The 15,205-nt window shown below is 41.8% G+C and overlaps 1 protein-coding gene across 1 annotated transcript; it reads right to left on the bottom strand.

The window, feature by feature from the left end:
* Positions 1-10,607: 10,607 nt before the first annotated feature.
* Positions 10,608-14,476, bottom strand: LOC134577487 (nicotinamide N-methyltransferase-like). The gene is made up of 3 exons (XM_063436252.1): positions 14,326-14,476; positions 12,861-13,068; positions 10,608-11,148 (listed from the first exon to the last, which is right to left on the bottom strand). The coding sequence occupies exons 1-3, from the start codon at positions 14,474-14,476 to the stop codon at positions 10,668-10,670; spliced, it is 840 nt and encodes a 279-aa protein (XP_063292322.1). The 3' UTR covers positions 10,608-10,667.
* Between the last annotated feature and the right edge of the window lie 729 nt (positions 14,477-15,205).

Raw genomic sequence — 15,205 nt, 5'->3', positions numbered from 1 at the left:
GGCCATATTCCTGGGTTCCCTCCACTACAGAGCCATGCAATGCCTCAAGGCGAGGTACCTGCACCACAGGCCCACGTACGATCAAACCGTCCTGGTGACGACAGAAGTTCCCGAGGAACTAGCATGGTGGCTGGACAGCATGCAAGCCTGGAACAGCAGGGCCATATTCGGGGACACCCCAGACTTCATATTGGAGTCAGACACCAGCTTGTGGGGCATGGGTGCCACCAACGGGACCATCTCCACAGGAGGAACATGGACAGCACAGGAACTCTCCATGCACATAAACTGCCTGGAACTCCTGGCAGGGTCTTTCGCGATCCGCAGCCTGGCCCGAGACAGATCCAACTGCTGCATCCTCCTACGCATGGACAATGTCTCCGCAGTCCGGTATATCAATCGCCCGGGGGGCGCACGCTCACGTCTACTGTCCGACATCACGAGGGACATTTTCGATTATTGCCTACCCCACAACATCGCTCTCCAGGCTGAATGCCTACCCGGAGAAATCTACCTCACGGCCGACTCTCGCCACTGGAGGGACGTCAGTGACTGGAGACTAAACACGAGGATCTTCAGAGCCCTAGCGACCCGGAAGGGTCCCTTTTACCTGGATATTTTCGCATCCCGCAACAACCATCAGACCCCGGAGTTCTTCAGCTGGCTCCCGGACCCGGAGAGCAAGGCGACGGACGCATTTCTACAACAATGGCCGACAACCGGAGCCTACGCATTTCCCCCATTTGCCATGATTGCGAGAACATTACACCAGATACGGACGCAACTGGTCACTTTGGTCCTCATAACACCCTTGTGGCAGAGCCAGCCATGGTTCCCGGACCTCCTGGCCACCTCCTGCAGGGATCCCCTCCTCCTGCCATCCTTTCCGGAGCCGCTCACGGATCCCAAAGGGAATCTCCATCCGCTTCCCTTGGAAGATCGCCTACCCCTGGTGGTTTGGACTCCTTCCGGGGTTCCTGGCAAGTCAGCGGACTATCGCAGACTACTAGGGACCTCTTATGGGATTCCTGGGCCCCTGGAACTAGACGCTGCTACCTTTCAGCTTGGGCCTCCTGGTCTACTTGGTGCATGGAACGGGACTCCGATTCATTTACAGCACCTATTCCCATGATTCTCAATTTCCTTTCATCCTTGTTTTCGCGGGCTGCTCCTACCGTTCGGTTAACGTCATTCGCTCCGCGATTTCGACGGCCCACACACCCATAGGGGACCTCCCGGTCGGCAAAAACCCTCTCGTCTGCCGCCTGCTCCGCGGTATGTGGCTCCGCCGACCCCCAGCTCCCAGGTACTCTCACCTATGGGATGTTGGGCTGGTTCTCCGTTTTTTAAGGGATTGGCTCCCTAATGACCGCCTCTCCATACGCCTTTTGTCGGCTAAGTGCGCTTTTCTGCTCTGCCTCGTTTCCTTTCGACGGGTATCGAACGATCGAGCCTTCGACGTTGACGCCTTCGAGATTGCCCCGGAGGCGGTCACATTCCACGTTCCCGTCGCTCTAGTCGGGTTCGACTTCGGTTTTTCTACCCTTTTTTTCCCCGACGATCCGCAACTCTGCGTCGTGTCTACCCTGCGCAGATACGTTTCGGTTACCTCCTCGCTCGGAACTCAACGTCGGGCCGACTCCTAGTCCAAGCGGCGGATTGGTCTCGGGAATCCACTTTCCGTACCTTTTATTTTCGCACTCCCCCTTCTGATGGGACATCTCTCCTTCAGCGTTAAAATTGCAAAATAGGAAGCCTCCTGTCATGTTATAAAATTGAAGATTATGCTAGCTTTAGTGTACTAATAATCTTAATTTTAATAAGGACAGGAGGCGAGTATTTTCCCTCCCTTTTGTTCCCTACCCTGACTCCTCGGGGGAGTGGATCTCAAGGGGACGGACGCTTTGCGTTGGCTCGTCGGTGTTTTCTACTTTCCTTGGGGCATATATCGTTTCTGCCCTGTCTCTCATGCCAGAACTAGGTCTTGGACAGCCAGGTTACGTTACACCACGTAATTACACATAACACGTAATTGACCTTACATTACACTCACTAACTGTGTATCTACTCACTTAGGTTGTCACACTCTGATATGGCTCTCATGCGTGCCCAGTTATGGTTCAGTACCTAACCTATTTCATATTCTTCTTTCAGTGTAATCCTCTTCAGGACCCCCACTGGTTGTTGGTTCGGTTACCTTCACGACCCCGCTTACAAGGATAAAGGCTTCGTTTCGTCTTTTTCCAACCTCATTTACCAGGAGTCTCATAAAGTTCTGCTCATCAGAGACCGTTGTTGACAGTTTCGTTGGTTTCTATCGTTTCGAGCTCAGTCTGGACTTGGATGTCGCTTAAAGAAAGAGGAAGTGTACAGGCAGCATGACCCTTATATATACTATGCTGCTCAGTGATTTAATGTTACTTTTTACGTTTTTCTTTACTGCTGTGGAGTTTAGTAAAGAGAGTTAATGCAAAATACTCGCCTCCTGTCCTTATTAAAATTAAGATTATTAGTACACTAAAGCTAGCATAATCTTCAATTTTGGGAGATTTACATTCTCACTTGCAATACATACATGCTGTATAAACTGCTTCAAGAGACTCCATCGATATTGGGGTACTGTGACGTAGTGGTGGGCTTAACACAATATGGCCATATGGTGGAAATGTATCCCCATATTGATTAGCTATGATAGGTGATTTTAAGTAGCCTTGTTAAAAGTAAAGCTTTGTTGTTTGTGTGTGCACTGTTCCTTTAACTGTATTTTGTATATGTTTTGATCTTTACGGCAGCACCACTGCTTGGAAATGCATGTGGTGGGTGTGCTCTTAATTCCCATTTTTTTTCTATAAAGTGTAGTAACCGACTAACGTGCCTCCAACAAGGCCCAAAGGTGATCAAAAATGTTGTCTTGCTGCTTTAAGAATTTGATAACTGACTGTGAGTGTTCCATATGAAGTTGAGTGGGCCCCGAATCATTAAAAGAGAGTTTAGCAGCCATCTTGTTGGATAACGCTACAATTGAGCATGTACAGCCTCAGCATTGGTGCAAACTGCAGGCCAGTGGTGGCCAGGATAACCCCTCCAGTCAAGAGGGCAGGGGGGAGCGCTGGTTTGTTAATTCTTAAAGGTGGCCCGCAAGACAGGAGATCCCAACGAGCAACACCACCGGGCCTCTTCGAGACTTCCATCCGCTGCACAACATGTTGCCAAATTGATCAGCTCATTTCACCTCTACCGGCTCCTGGAAGAGGTGACTCTCAAGCAGGTAGGCACAAATTCAGCTTAGAGTGAGTATCGCGCACAGAGCTCTTACCATACATGATCAGCCGCCATGAGGCCCAGGACCCACCCTCCAGGATAGTGTTTTACGGAGCATTTTTTGGTTAAAAAATATTAGTGTAACATTTATTTGAATCAAGGGATGCATAACTAGCATATAAAAAGACCATAGCACAGAAATTTTGTGTATAGATGGATTTGAAGACTAACTTAAAATTAAAAACACATAAATCTACACAATTTTAACTTTTCAGTTATTCATTGAGCCCTAATAAAAAAGATGTGGGAAATAAAACACTTTAGACAGTATGCAGTGTCCTTTATCTTGCAATATTTCACACAGGTTCTGAAATGGTAGAATGAAAGAAAAAATTCTATTTTTCTCACAAGCTGTTGGTGTGACAAAAATATACATATTTATTTGTAAGGACCCTATAGTGTTCCTTTAAAACTGCTATAACATTTTTATAAATCCCTGGACTGACAATGTAATACAGACGGTGAAATGGCAGAGTCCATTCACCTCTCACTTCTTCCTACCGATTGTAAGAATACTATCACCCAGTGAAACTTCCTGTACAGTTTAGAAGTAAAGCGTGAGCTGACATTTTCAGTAACTTTTATATTCATTATATCAGTGACTAATGTCTTCTGGCAGAGTATAAATGAGGGTCAGTGAGGCATTAGGACTAGATTTCATGCAGCACATGAAAATACAAATGTTTATAACTGATTTTGGTATTGAAAGGGGTAAGTAAATAACATTTTTGAATATGTAGCACAGACATTTTAACCTGCATTGTGCATTGCAAGTACATTTTTTTGCTAATGAAAAACTTATTCAGGAACTGAATCAGGCAAACCAAAAGGGTGCAAAAATCAGTGTACTGTAAAATATATTATTATATACACATTCTGCAGAACACTGATAGGATCACACCTGGTTCACAGCTCTGTCTAAAGCTTCTAATTCCCCCATTAGCTTTATAAAACACAAATGAATAAATAAAAAATACAGTTTGTGTATATTTACATAATCTAAATCTTTTGTTGTCTGAACAAAGGTCTATTCACAAAATTGCAGTTTTTAACAAACATGTTGTTGATAAGTATGTACTCCATACTTCAAGTAAAGGTTACGTTAAACTTATTTTAAACGAAACGTGCTTGGTAGTGAAGGGGTTAAATACATCTATATTGTGTACGTATTCAACATATTTAAGGAATTGCATCTTCCCAATATATGTTTTGATTTTAATTAGTATATTGGATTATCTTTCGTATTGTATTATATGTGTGTTTTTCTCACAACAAAATATATACAGCCTCGAGAGAAGATGTGTCTCAGAATCTGTTTCCACTGCAGCTTCCCACAGTTCCCATCATCATCCGTATTCCAGCAGAACAAGCTGACCTATTTCAGTCATTTTCTGGCATCCAACTGACATTAAATAGAAATAAAATACAGAAATGGCAATTACGTGGGTTCTTCAACAGGGGTCCTGCCGAAATGGCAAATGATTCTTAACACTCCAAAAAAAATTAGATAGATCATTGATTAATGCTCCAACTGTCGTGTCTCACCTATTCCTGGAACAAGAAGTCTGATTCCAAGCAGTCTTTTGTTTTGCAAATAGTTGCCATTCATTTTGTTAATAAAACAGCTGAACTGAGAATAAACTGGAAATGTAGCAAAAGTTAATAATTAATAATATAAAAGGGAAGCATGGTTTTAAAAAATAATTTTTAAATATACTTTCTAATTCCAAAGAATATGATGGAAAACATGTATTCCTTTCCTAACATTGTAGAATCATATTAATGATTTAGATGTTTAAAAAGGAGAATTACTTACCGTATATCCCACGGCACACAGGTTTCTAAACTGCTGGTCTCTCAGCTTATCTAATGTTTCCTATTGGGAAACTATTGGGTTTAGCAAATTACATCATAATCCAATTCAGGCAATACATGGGCAACATTGCAAGTGCAGAGAAGCAATCGGCACATTGGCAAAGATTTTTCGAAGTGTTGTCGGCAGTTTTACGTCTAATTTACGATGGATTTTAGACACAATATTAAACAATTAAATATGTCAGATTTTTTAATCTGTTGCCTTTTTTTCCAGCCTGTCCTTTTTTAAATATCAGCAATTTGTTTTTCAGTTTAAGGATTTTGTTCTGACACTTTTCTTCTATTTTCCCAGCATTATAAATACAGGGGTCTTCTGAAATATAAATTTCTTTGAAAACTGGATGGTTTTTGCTACAAAGAAAATTAGTTTGAAGGGACAATTTGGGCACCAATACCATATTAAAGCATTAGTATGTATTCCTGACCTTATAGTGCTAAACTCACTATCTACCATCTCTGCCCCCCCCCCCCCCCCCCTTTACCTCCTAAATATAGTAAAATCTTAACTTCATTCCAGTCTGTCAGTGTTGGCGCCGCTCTCCTTGACTGGCAGCATCAGAAGTGATGATCTCATCCAATCATATTGCTTTCCCATAGGAAGTGAGGATATAAACTGAATTCAAGGTTGATTTTAAATTTAAAATCAAACTAGCCGATGTGAAAGCATACCTGAATGAAAGATTTGTCACATTTAATATACTCTGACCTTAAATGGGAAATTCACTTTGAATTTACTTTGAATTCTCACTTTGGTGAATAACCCTTTGTATTTTCTGAGTAATGATTCTGTCAACAGTGAGAGAAGCAGAACCCCCCAGTCATCCTAAGCTATTCATTGAACACTTTTCTTCCTTGCTACCCCACTTTCTCTCATATATCACTCCTTCTATCATACTTGGAAACTTTAACATTCCATCAACAACCTCAACTGACTCCCATTTTTAACTTCCTCATTTGGCCTCACACAGTGGTCTACTTTAGCAACCCATAGAGCACGAAACATTCTTGACCTCATCTTCACCAATCTCTGTACCACCTCTAATCTCTACAATGTTCCAATTCCTTTGTCTGTGAACCATCTGCTGACCTTTGGCACTGGCATACCCCAGGACCGGTGCAAGGATTCTTACCGCCCTAGGCAACAATCCATTTTGCCCCCTCTCTACATTCTTTCAGAGGTTTATCCACTAAATGCTGAATTGCAAAGAAGTGATATTTGGGGAAGGAGATACACTGGGTAGACATTAAGGGGACACTATAGACATCCAGACCACTTAAGCTCATTGAAGTGGTCTGGATGCAGTGTCCCTTTTGCACTTTGCGCTGCAATGTAAAACATTGCCATTTTAAAAAAAATGTCAATGTTTACATTGCAGCACTTAATCTGCCTGCAGTAGCTATCTCCCAGACAGTCACTGGACCGCTTCCTAGATGTTAACAGACTTTTGGTCTAGTAATTGACGCTGGATGTCCTCATGCTCTTTATGAGGACATCAAGCATCAGTTATATCCCCATAGAAAAGCATTGATTAGATGCTTTGCTATGGGGACGGCTTAATGCACGTGGCACTCGCCGTGCATACGCATTTGCGCCCCCTTATCAGTAGGTTGAGGAGCCACAACCCAGCGCCAAGGGACATTAGTGCCTGTAAGTAAATAAAGGGTCTTTAACACAACTTGGCATTCCTGGCACTATAGTATCCCTTTGAGTGAGAAATTTAGAGAACAGAAAAGGCTTTGGAAAACGTTTAGGGAACAGAGACTGGGAGACTCTTCAGGTGAGAGACACAGTGAGCATACATTTATGGAAAGAGACACAATGCCCAATATAAACACACTCATCCAGTATATGCATCCATATACACAAATTGCCTAATACATCCATCCATGCATACATACTACCTATTACATACAATCAGCCATGCGCACACAGTCCAATACATAACTCCACACACTTCTCAATACATACAAACACTGCCATACATACACACACTTGCAAATACATCCATCCATACACATGTACTGCCTAATACATATATTCATACACAGTGGCGTACACACACTCCATGGGGCCCCGGTGCGAAACTGATCCGTGGGCCCCCCTACCCAAACCCACTCCCCCCTGACTGTGGCCCCCTCCCCCCCCGACACATACATACAGACACAAACACATACACACACCCCCGACAGACACAGACACATACATACAGAGACACACGCAGACACATACATACAGAGACACACACATATATACAGAGACACAGACACACACATACATACACAGACATACATACAGATACACACATACAGAGACACAGACACACAATCATACACACATACACAGACATACATACAGATACACACACACACACACACACACACACAGACAAAGACACAGACATACATACACATACGGATACACACACACAGAGACACAGACACAAACATACATACACAGACATACATACAGATACACACATACATACACACATACAGAGACACAGACATACAGATACACAGACACAGACATACAGATACACAGACACACACATACAGAGACACAGACACAGACATACATACACACAGACACAGACATACATACAGAGACACAGACACACACATACATACACACATACACAGACACACACATACATACAGAGACACAGACACAGACATACATACACACAAATACACAAAATGTTTCCTACCATGTGTGACTTTCCCTGGGGTCCAGTGGTGGCTCAGCCTGATGGGAGTCAGAGTTCCCACTCTGACTCCCTCCTCCTTTCAGTTTCCTCCCGCGCGGGCTCTCAGTATGTTGGGAGGAATCACAGGGGGCCCGGTCGCGCTCTTAAAGCGCCCAGCGCAGACCGGGCCCCTTTACAATCCATGTCCATCGGGTGGCCCTGACAGCATGGGCCACCCGATGGACCCCTTAACATGTGGCCCCGGCGGTTTGCCGCACGGGCCGGGGCCGCAAAGCGTGGCAGCTGCTACCCGGTCGCGGGGCTCCGCAGGGCGGCCGGGCCCCCTGGAGTGCCGGGCCCGGTCGCAGCTGCGACCCCTGCGACCGCGGTACGTACGCCACTGTTCATACACACATACAGTCTAATACACACAGCGAGTGTATTAGTGAGTGTGTAATACTGAAATACACACCAAGCTGACCCGATACCTCCAAAAATGTTCCAGAACTGCTGAACACTGCTGGAGAAAGTCTCGATCTGCACCTGACTTCCTCCACTATAAATTTATGCTGCACTTCTACAATCTGGCTCTTTCCTCTGCAAAACTGCACACTGTCCTGCCAACCCAAATGCCTATTTCACACTTTTAATGCTCTTCTTCGTCCTGTTGCTTCCCATCCTCCTACCACCTTGTCCACCACAAACTTTGCAACTCACTTCACTAAGAAGATTTCTACAATGGGGGAAGAGGTCTCTAATCTCTCTCTCTCCCCTACCAATACATCATCCAACCCCACTCCCTCCACTGTTCTCTGTTAATTCGCACCTGCTACAGCAGAAGAGGTTTCTGCTCTGCTCCGGTTCTCCCGCCCCACCACCTGTTCCCTTGATCCTATTCCCTCATATATCATCCGCATTCTGTCTCCCTCTCTTGCACTTCCTCTCAGTAAAATTTTCAATGTCTCCCTTTCCTCAGTTTTTTTTTCACCCTTCAAACATGCAACCGTAACACCAATTTCTGAAAAAGTCCAAGCTTGACCAAAACTCCCCATCCAACTGCCACTCTATCTTGCTACTGCCATTTGCTTCCAAGATACTTGAAAAAGTTGTATATGCGAGATTGACAGACTTCGTCAAATCTAACTCTCTGCTTGACTTTCTTCAGTCTAATTCCACGCTCGTCACTGTGTCGAAACATGTGACCAAAGTATCCAACTATTTAAGCGCTGCTAAATATTGGGTCCATTACTCTATCCTAATTCTCCTTGATCTTTCTGCTGCCATTGACACTGTTAATCATCAACAGCTTCTTCTTATCTCCATAATCTCGGTCTCTGGGATACTGCTCTTTCCTGGTGCTCCTCCTACTTCTCCCAGTGATCTTTCAGTGTTTCTTTCTCTGGCTCTGTCTCTTCTCCCCAACCCCTCTATGCTGGCATTCCCCAAGGTTCTGTCCTTGGTCCCCTACTGTTCGTTATCTATTTTGCCTAAACTCATCAGCTCCTTTGGATTCCATTATTATTTATATGCAGATGACACGCAAATCTACCTGTCCTCTCCTAATCTCTCTCCGCCCATCTTGACTCATGTCTCTGACTGTCTCTTCACGATTTCCAACTGGATGGCTGCTCATTTTTTGAAACCCAAACTGTCCAAAACAGGACTTCTGGTGTTTCCTCCCTCAACCGTTGCAACTCCTGTGTCCGTCTCCCTTCAAGTCAACAACGCTACCATCACCTCTACCTCACAGGCTCGCTGCTAGGTGTTCTTTTTTACTTCAACCTCTCCTTCACCCCTCATGTCCAGTCGATCACCAAGTCCTGGTGCTTTCATGTCAAAAACATAGCTCACACCCGCCCCTATTTAACAACAGACGCAGTTCAGGTGCCATTGTTCTAACTCGCCTTGACTACAGCAATCCCCTTCTCAGTGGCCTTACGTGTTCCCAGCTTGCACCACTGCAATCTATAATGAATACAGCAGCGAGCCTCATTTTCCTGTCTGCCCGCACCTCCCACGCCTCCCCTCTCAGTCAGTCTCTACACTGGCTTCCAGTTAGATATAGGGCTTAATTTAAGATTCTGGTGCCTGCTTACAAGTCCCTACATAATGCTGCTCCAACCTAGCTATCCTCCCTAATACCCTCTCAGTTAAGAGCCCCTGCGCTCTGCTGAAGACTTACGTCTATCCTCTTTTTCTACCTATGATGATCACTTCAAGACTTCATCAGGGCTGCATCTTTTCTGTAGAGCTCCATTCCCTTCTTCGTTAGCCTTTCACTCCTTCAAAAAGTCATTGAAAACTCACTTCTTCAGGAAAACATATCAATTAAACTGTTAGCAGGTTTTCATCCACCTCATAACTCCTCTCCTGCACCTGTCAAAAATAACCTACTAATACTTTTCTAGCCACCTAATTTGTTACCCCTACTCATACCCTTTGTGTCACTATACCCCACTACCTCTAGTATGTAAGCTCATTGAGCAGGGCCCTCAACCCCTCTGTTCCTGTGCGTCCACTTGTCTGCTTACAATTACGAGTCTGTTAGTCCACCCCTTGTACGGCGCTACGGAATTTGCTGGCACTATATAAAAAATAAAATAATAAAAATAATAATATCATCTCTGGTCATAAAGGAAAAAACAAAAAACATTAATATTAATTTAAACAAGCTTGTTTATTAAAATTTGTACCTATTAGTTAGCTCACACATGTGTCATGTAAATATAAGAAGAAAAGTCAGGAAACAGTTATTTGAAAATAGGATATCTACTGAATAATATTTTAAATCGGAAAGTTCTGAGCACTTAGCATTGGTACTGAAGCTGTTTTTTCTTGAGTTAGCTTTGTCTTGGTTGCCAGGATAAACACAAAGTGTTGAGCATCTAGAAGCAAACTTTCTGCTCTTCTCTCAAGAGCTTCAAAATATTCTATTGTATAACCTTCATCAGTTAGAGCCTGGCGTAAAAAGGTTTCATCTATTGTCAAAATGTGGCACCTGTGTTCACCCACTTGACAAAAAGTGCCATTGAAAGCCCCAAATAATATAAGGTGACCTCCAGGTTTCAGTAAAAAGGAGAGTTTTCTCAGGTTTTGGCGATAGCTGTCATGGTCTTTGCTCATCACGTCTAAGCCCCCCGCAATAAGCAGGCAGTCAGCTATTGGTAGAATCACAGGATCTGTAATATTTTCCTTTGCAAGGTTACATTTTACTATGTGTTTAATAGTCTTTTTTAGCATGTGTTCTTGTTCCAGCCAGTGAACTCTGCAAAATACAAATAGAGAAATGATGAAACAAAAGACTATTCTGTTTATATACTGTCACTTAAAGATGGAAGAAGACATTAATCATCCACAGTAATTGAGATGATTGTTTGGAGGGAAGAGAGCCTCTTTAATATGTTTCAATCCAAAGAGAACATTTCAGTGTTTCTCAAACAAAAAAATGTACATGTCCAGCAAGTGTACAGTTGCAAAATACATGCATTTGTTTATGTTAATTTAACCATATGGAAAAGATAAAGATATCTAACCAAGACTACGTGTCTTGCAATAATTGTCCAAATCTCTGTAAAATAGCAGAATTACCCTAGACCGGTTTGTTAATACCAGAAGTTAATCAAGAAGTTATTAAGTAGATTCACTGATTAGCCACAACATTAAGACCACCTGCCTAGTAGCGTGTTAGTCTCCCTTGTGTTGCCCAAACAGATTTAATGCATTGAAGCATGGACTCTGCAAGTTCTCTGAATGTTTTCGGTTACATGAGGTGGGTACAGCCGGGGAGAGCATTCTGCTCAGGTAGGGTGGGAGCTTCCCAGAAAAGCTCTTACACACACAAGGCTGGAAAGATGAAGGGTGCGTCTGGATATCTCACACCACACACATTATCCTGCTGAAAGAGGACACTGCAATCAGTGAACACCATTTCCTTGAAGGGTTTTACGTAGTGTTCAACAATCTCTGGGTAGGTGGAATGTGGCAAAGTAATCTGAATGCCAGGACCAGGAACATTGCCAAGAGCATAACACAACCACCTCCGGCCTGCCAGCCTTCTTCCGATAGTGCATCCTGCTGCCATCTCTTTCCCGGGTAAATGACACATGCTCACTTGGCCATCCACCTGATCCAAAAGAAAACATGATGTGTGGCTACACAGCCCCATACACAGCAAACTGTGATGCACTGTGTGTTCTGACATCGTTCTATTATGGCCTGCATTATGTTTATCAGCAATTTGGTCCGATTCTGTGTGATCAGACCAGACAGGCTGGCCTTCAATCCCCACATGCATCAATGAGCCTTCGGCACCCAAGACCCTGATGCCAGTTCACCAGATGTCCTTCCTTGTGTTAGTTTTAGTAGGTACTAACCACCTTTTACCGGGAACACACCACAAGACTTGCCATTTTGGAGGTGCTCTGACCCAGTCGTCTAATCATCACTATTTGTCTTTTCTCAAGGTCTTTCAGATATTTTCCCTTGCCTATTTGTCCTACTTCCAGTACAAGAAATTCAAGAACTGATTGTTCACTTGCTGCTTAACAGATGCCATTGTGATGATATAAACAATTTTATTCAAGTCACAGTCAGTGGCTGTAACATTGTGGCTGATTAGTGTATATGCCAAGGCAATTTCAAATTATAGGGCATAATAACAACACTGGATTAAATGAATAACCCTGTATGTGCTCATTACATATATTAATCAATACATTTTCATAAGGTCTGCACCTAGTTTTATCTAGGTCAGTGACGGTCATCTTTGGCACTGTAGAATTTTGTAAAAATTATGATAATCTCACATGATGCTCAGCAAATAAAGAAATCTGCATTGCAAAAGTTAGGTATTACTGAGCTATATCAAACATATGTAGTTTACATTTTATATTTAAAGAAGATATTCTCCTTTATAGTTATAGCTTATATGAGATTTACAGTGTTAACAGTTTGCAGGAAATTTGACATATACATAACCTGTTGCCTCCCAACTCCGTTATAAATTGTGATGCATGAGACCAATCAAAAGCCTCTGTTTCACTGTTGAGCCATTTTTCCATTTCCTTGACACAATCGTCGTTAAATTCTAATATAATGATATCTTTAAAAAGTGTGCAGATTGGTAACAGATGATGAACCATAGGGCCCATAGCAACATCAATCAATGTGTCCCCACCAATAAGACCTGCAGTGGGAAAATTTATTTTTTGTTACACAATGTGTATGCTGACACTTGTTTTTGTAGAATTGGAAAAAGTTAGAATTTTGGAAAAGGAAACGTACTAACTGTTATTTGTAAGAGACCATTCCTTATTAACCACTGTGCTAGATGATAACAATTCCTAGCAGAATCCTGATTGGTCTCTCCTACTGATCTCTCCTACTGATTGGCTGCTCATGTTTTGTAAAAGGTGCAGGTATCAAAAGTAAAGCGGAGAGAGAATTTTAAGCTAGATCTAATTTTTTACACTTCTACGATAGCAAATTTATTTGAAAAAAAAATCACATAAACAGAACGATAATGTTATAGTTACAACCTTTAGTGTTCTAAATAAGCTAACAGTGATTTAACATGGCTGAATATTGTATCTGTTTCTTTCCCCACTTATCCAGCATGCATTCTCCTGTGAGAACAACATTGCAAATACCTGTACAAAATACAATGAACGTGTAAAAATGGCCTTCCTCAGCAATGTTTACAGTTCAACTCTTTTGGCTTAAATTTGTCATTCCCTTCCAAGTTCTCAACAATTCCTGATTCATTGAATAACCTTGATGAGAAATTAACTAGCTCAAAGTTGCTCATTTAATAACAATGGGCGTCCTTGAATTGAGAACTGAACTGCAGAAATTTAGACCAAAATGGTTAAAATAATAATAATAATAATAATAGTTAATAATGTTACTCTTACTGCTATAAGCCTATTTAAACGCTAATTTACTCAATGTGGCTTAATTTACTCTTGTGAATGGCCACCAAATGTATGTCACATATTACCATTACTCCACCTGTTTTTAATTAACTTGCCACCGGATCCTAGAGGATGTCATATTTTGAAAGATCTTACTGTAGTTTTGCTGGGGTGCATGCAGAGGTGGCTATTATACTCTGACAGCAAAACAAAACAAAATTCAACTATGTCTCAAATAGCAGATAATTTGAAAAATACCATGATTGTATATATTTGAAAAAAAATGTATAACCCCCACATTTGATTCCATTATTGGATGAAAGGTAGCCACATGGGAATTCTGGACACCTGTTTCTTAACCAACATTCTCCTGTAATCGATATTTAATTCAGCGCTTTGATGTTAGGACAGAAATGCTTGATAATAGGGTTGGCAGATCATGACTTGATTAAAATATCTCTGTAAAATCAATCATGCTTATAAAACATAACATTGGTTTCAACAGTCAATGATACATGCACTTACTGTACCTGAGAGCAATGCTTTGTGCATCATTTTTATTGGAAATATCAATGTTTCTTCTTGTAATGACTTGTCCATGTTAATGGAGAAAAGCTCATCAAGGTATAATCGGGAATTAAAGCCAGGCTCATGATATAGCTTAGATGAACGAGCATCCATCCTGTGGGTCTGCTGTCACCGAGCTAGGGACTAATGCCTGTGTTCAGCTGTGTCTCTTTAAATACTGTGCATTTAGTTACACACATTTTTAATGATGTGCAAGTATTTACCAGCCAATAACAGCTTGCAGAAATAGATTTTTCACATTTTGACTAATCTGGGTGTCCTGGAGAGTAATGTTTAAATTGATTTTTTCATTTCAGAATGCATCAATAGCACATTATTTAATGGAAATGAAAACAACAATTTGGATGGACAGAAATGCTTTTGAAACATATTTACCAAATAATGCATTTATAGATTAGGAAACAGTTTTTTAACCCCTTCAGTACCAAGCACTTTTTGGTTGAAAAATATTAGCGTTTCATTTATTTAAAGCAAGGGATGCATAGCTAGCATATAAACATATCATAACACTGCTATTTGGTGTATAGATGGCATTGAAGACTAACTTAAAAATTTAAAATACATAAATCTACACATTTTTTTTATTTTTTTATTATTTGTTTGGACTTAATAAAAACATATTTCTGAAATAAAAAATCCTATTGATAGTATGTAGTGTTCTTTATCTTGCAATACTTCACACCGGGTCTGAAATGGTAGAATCAAAGTGAAATGCTACTGTAAAATATATTATTAAATACATATTCTGCAGTACACTGATAGGATCATACCTGGTTCACAGCTCTGTCTAAAGTTTTTCATTCCGCCATTAGTTTTTTTAAA

The sequence above is a fragment of the Pelobates fuscus genome, chromosome 11, assembly GCF_036172605.1.
Source record: "Pelobates fuscus isolate aPelFus1 chromosome 11, aPelFus1.pri, whole genome shotgun sequence".
NCBI classification, from domain to species: Eukaryota; Metazoa; Chordata; class Amphibia; order Anura; family Pelobatidae; genus Pelobates; species Pelobates fuscus.
This window is presented reverse-complemented; position numbering and strand designations above follow the sequence as displayed.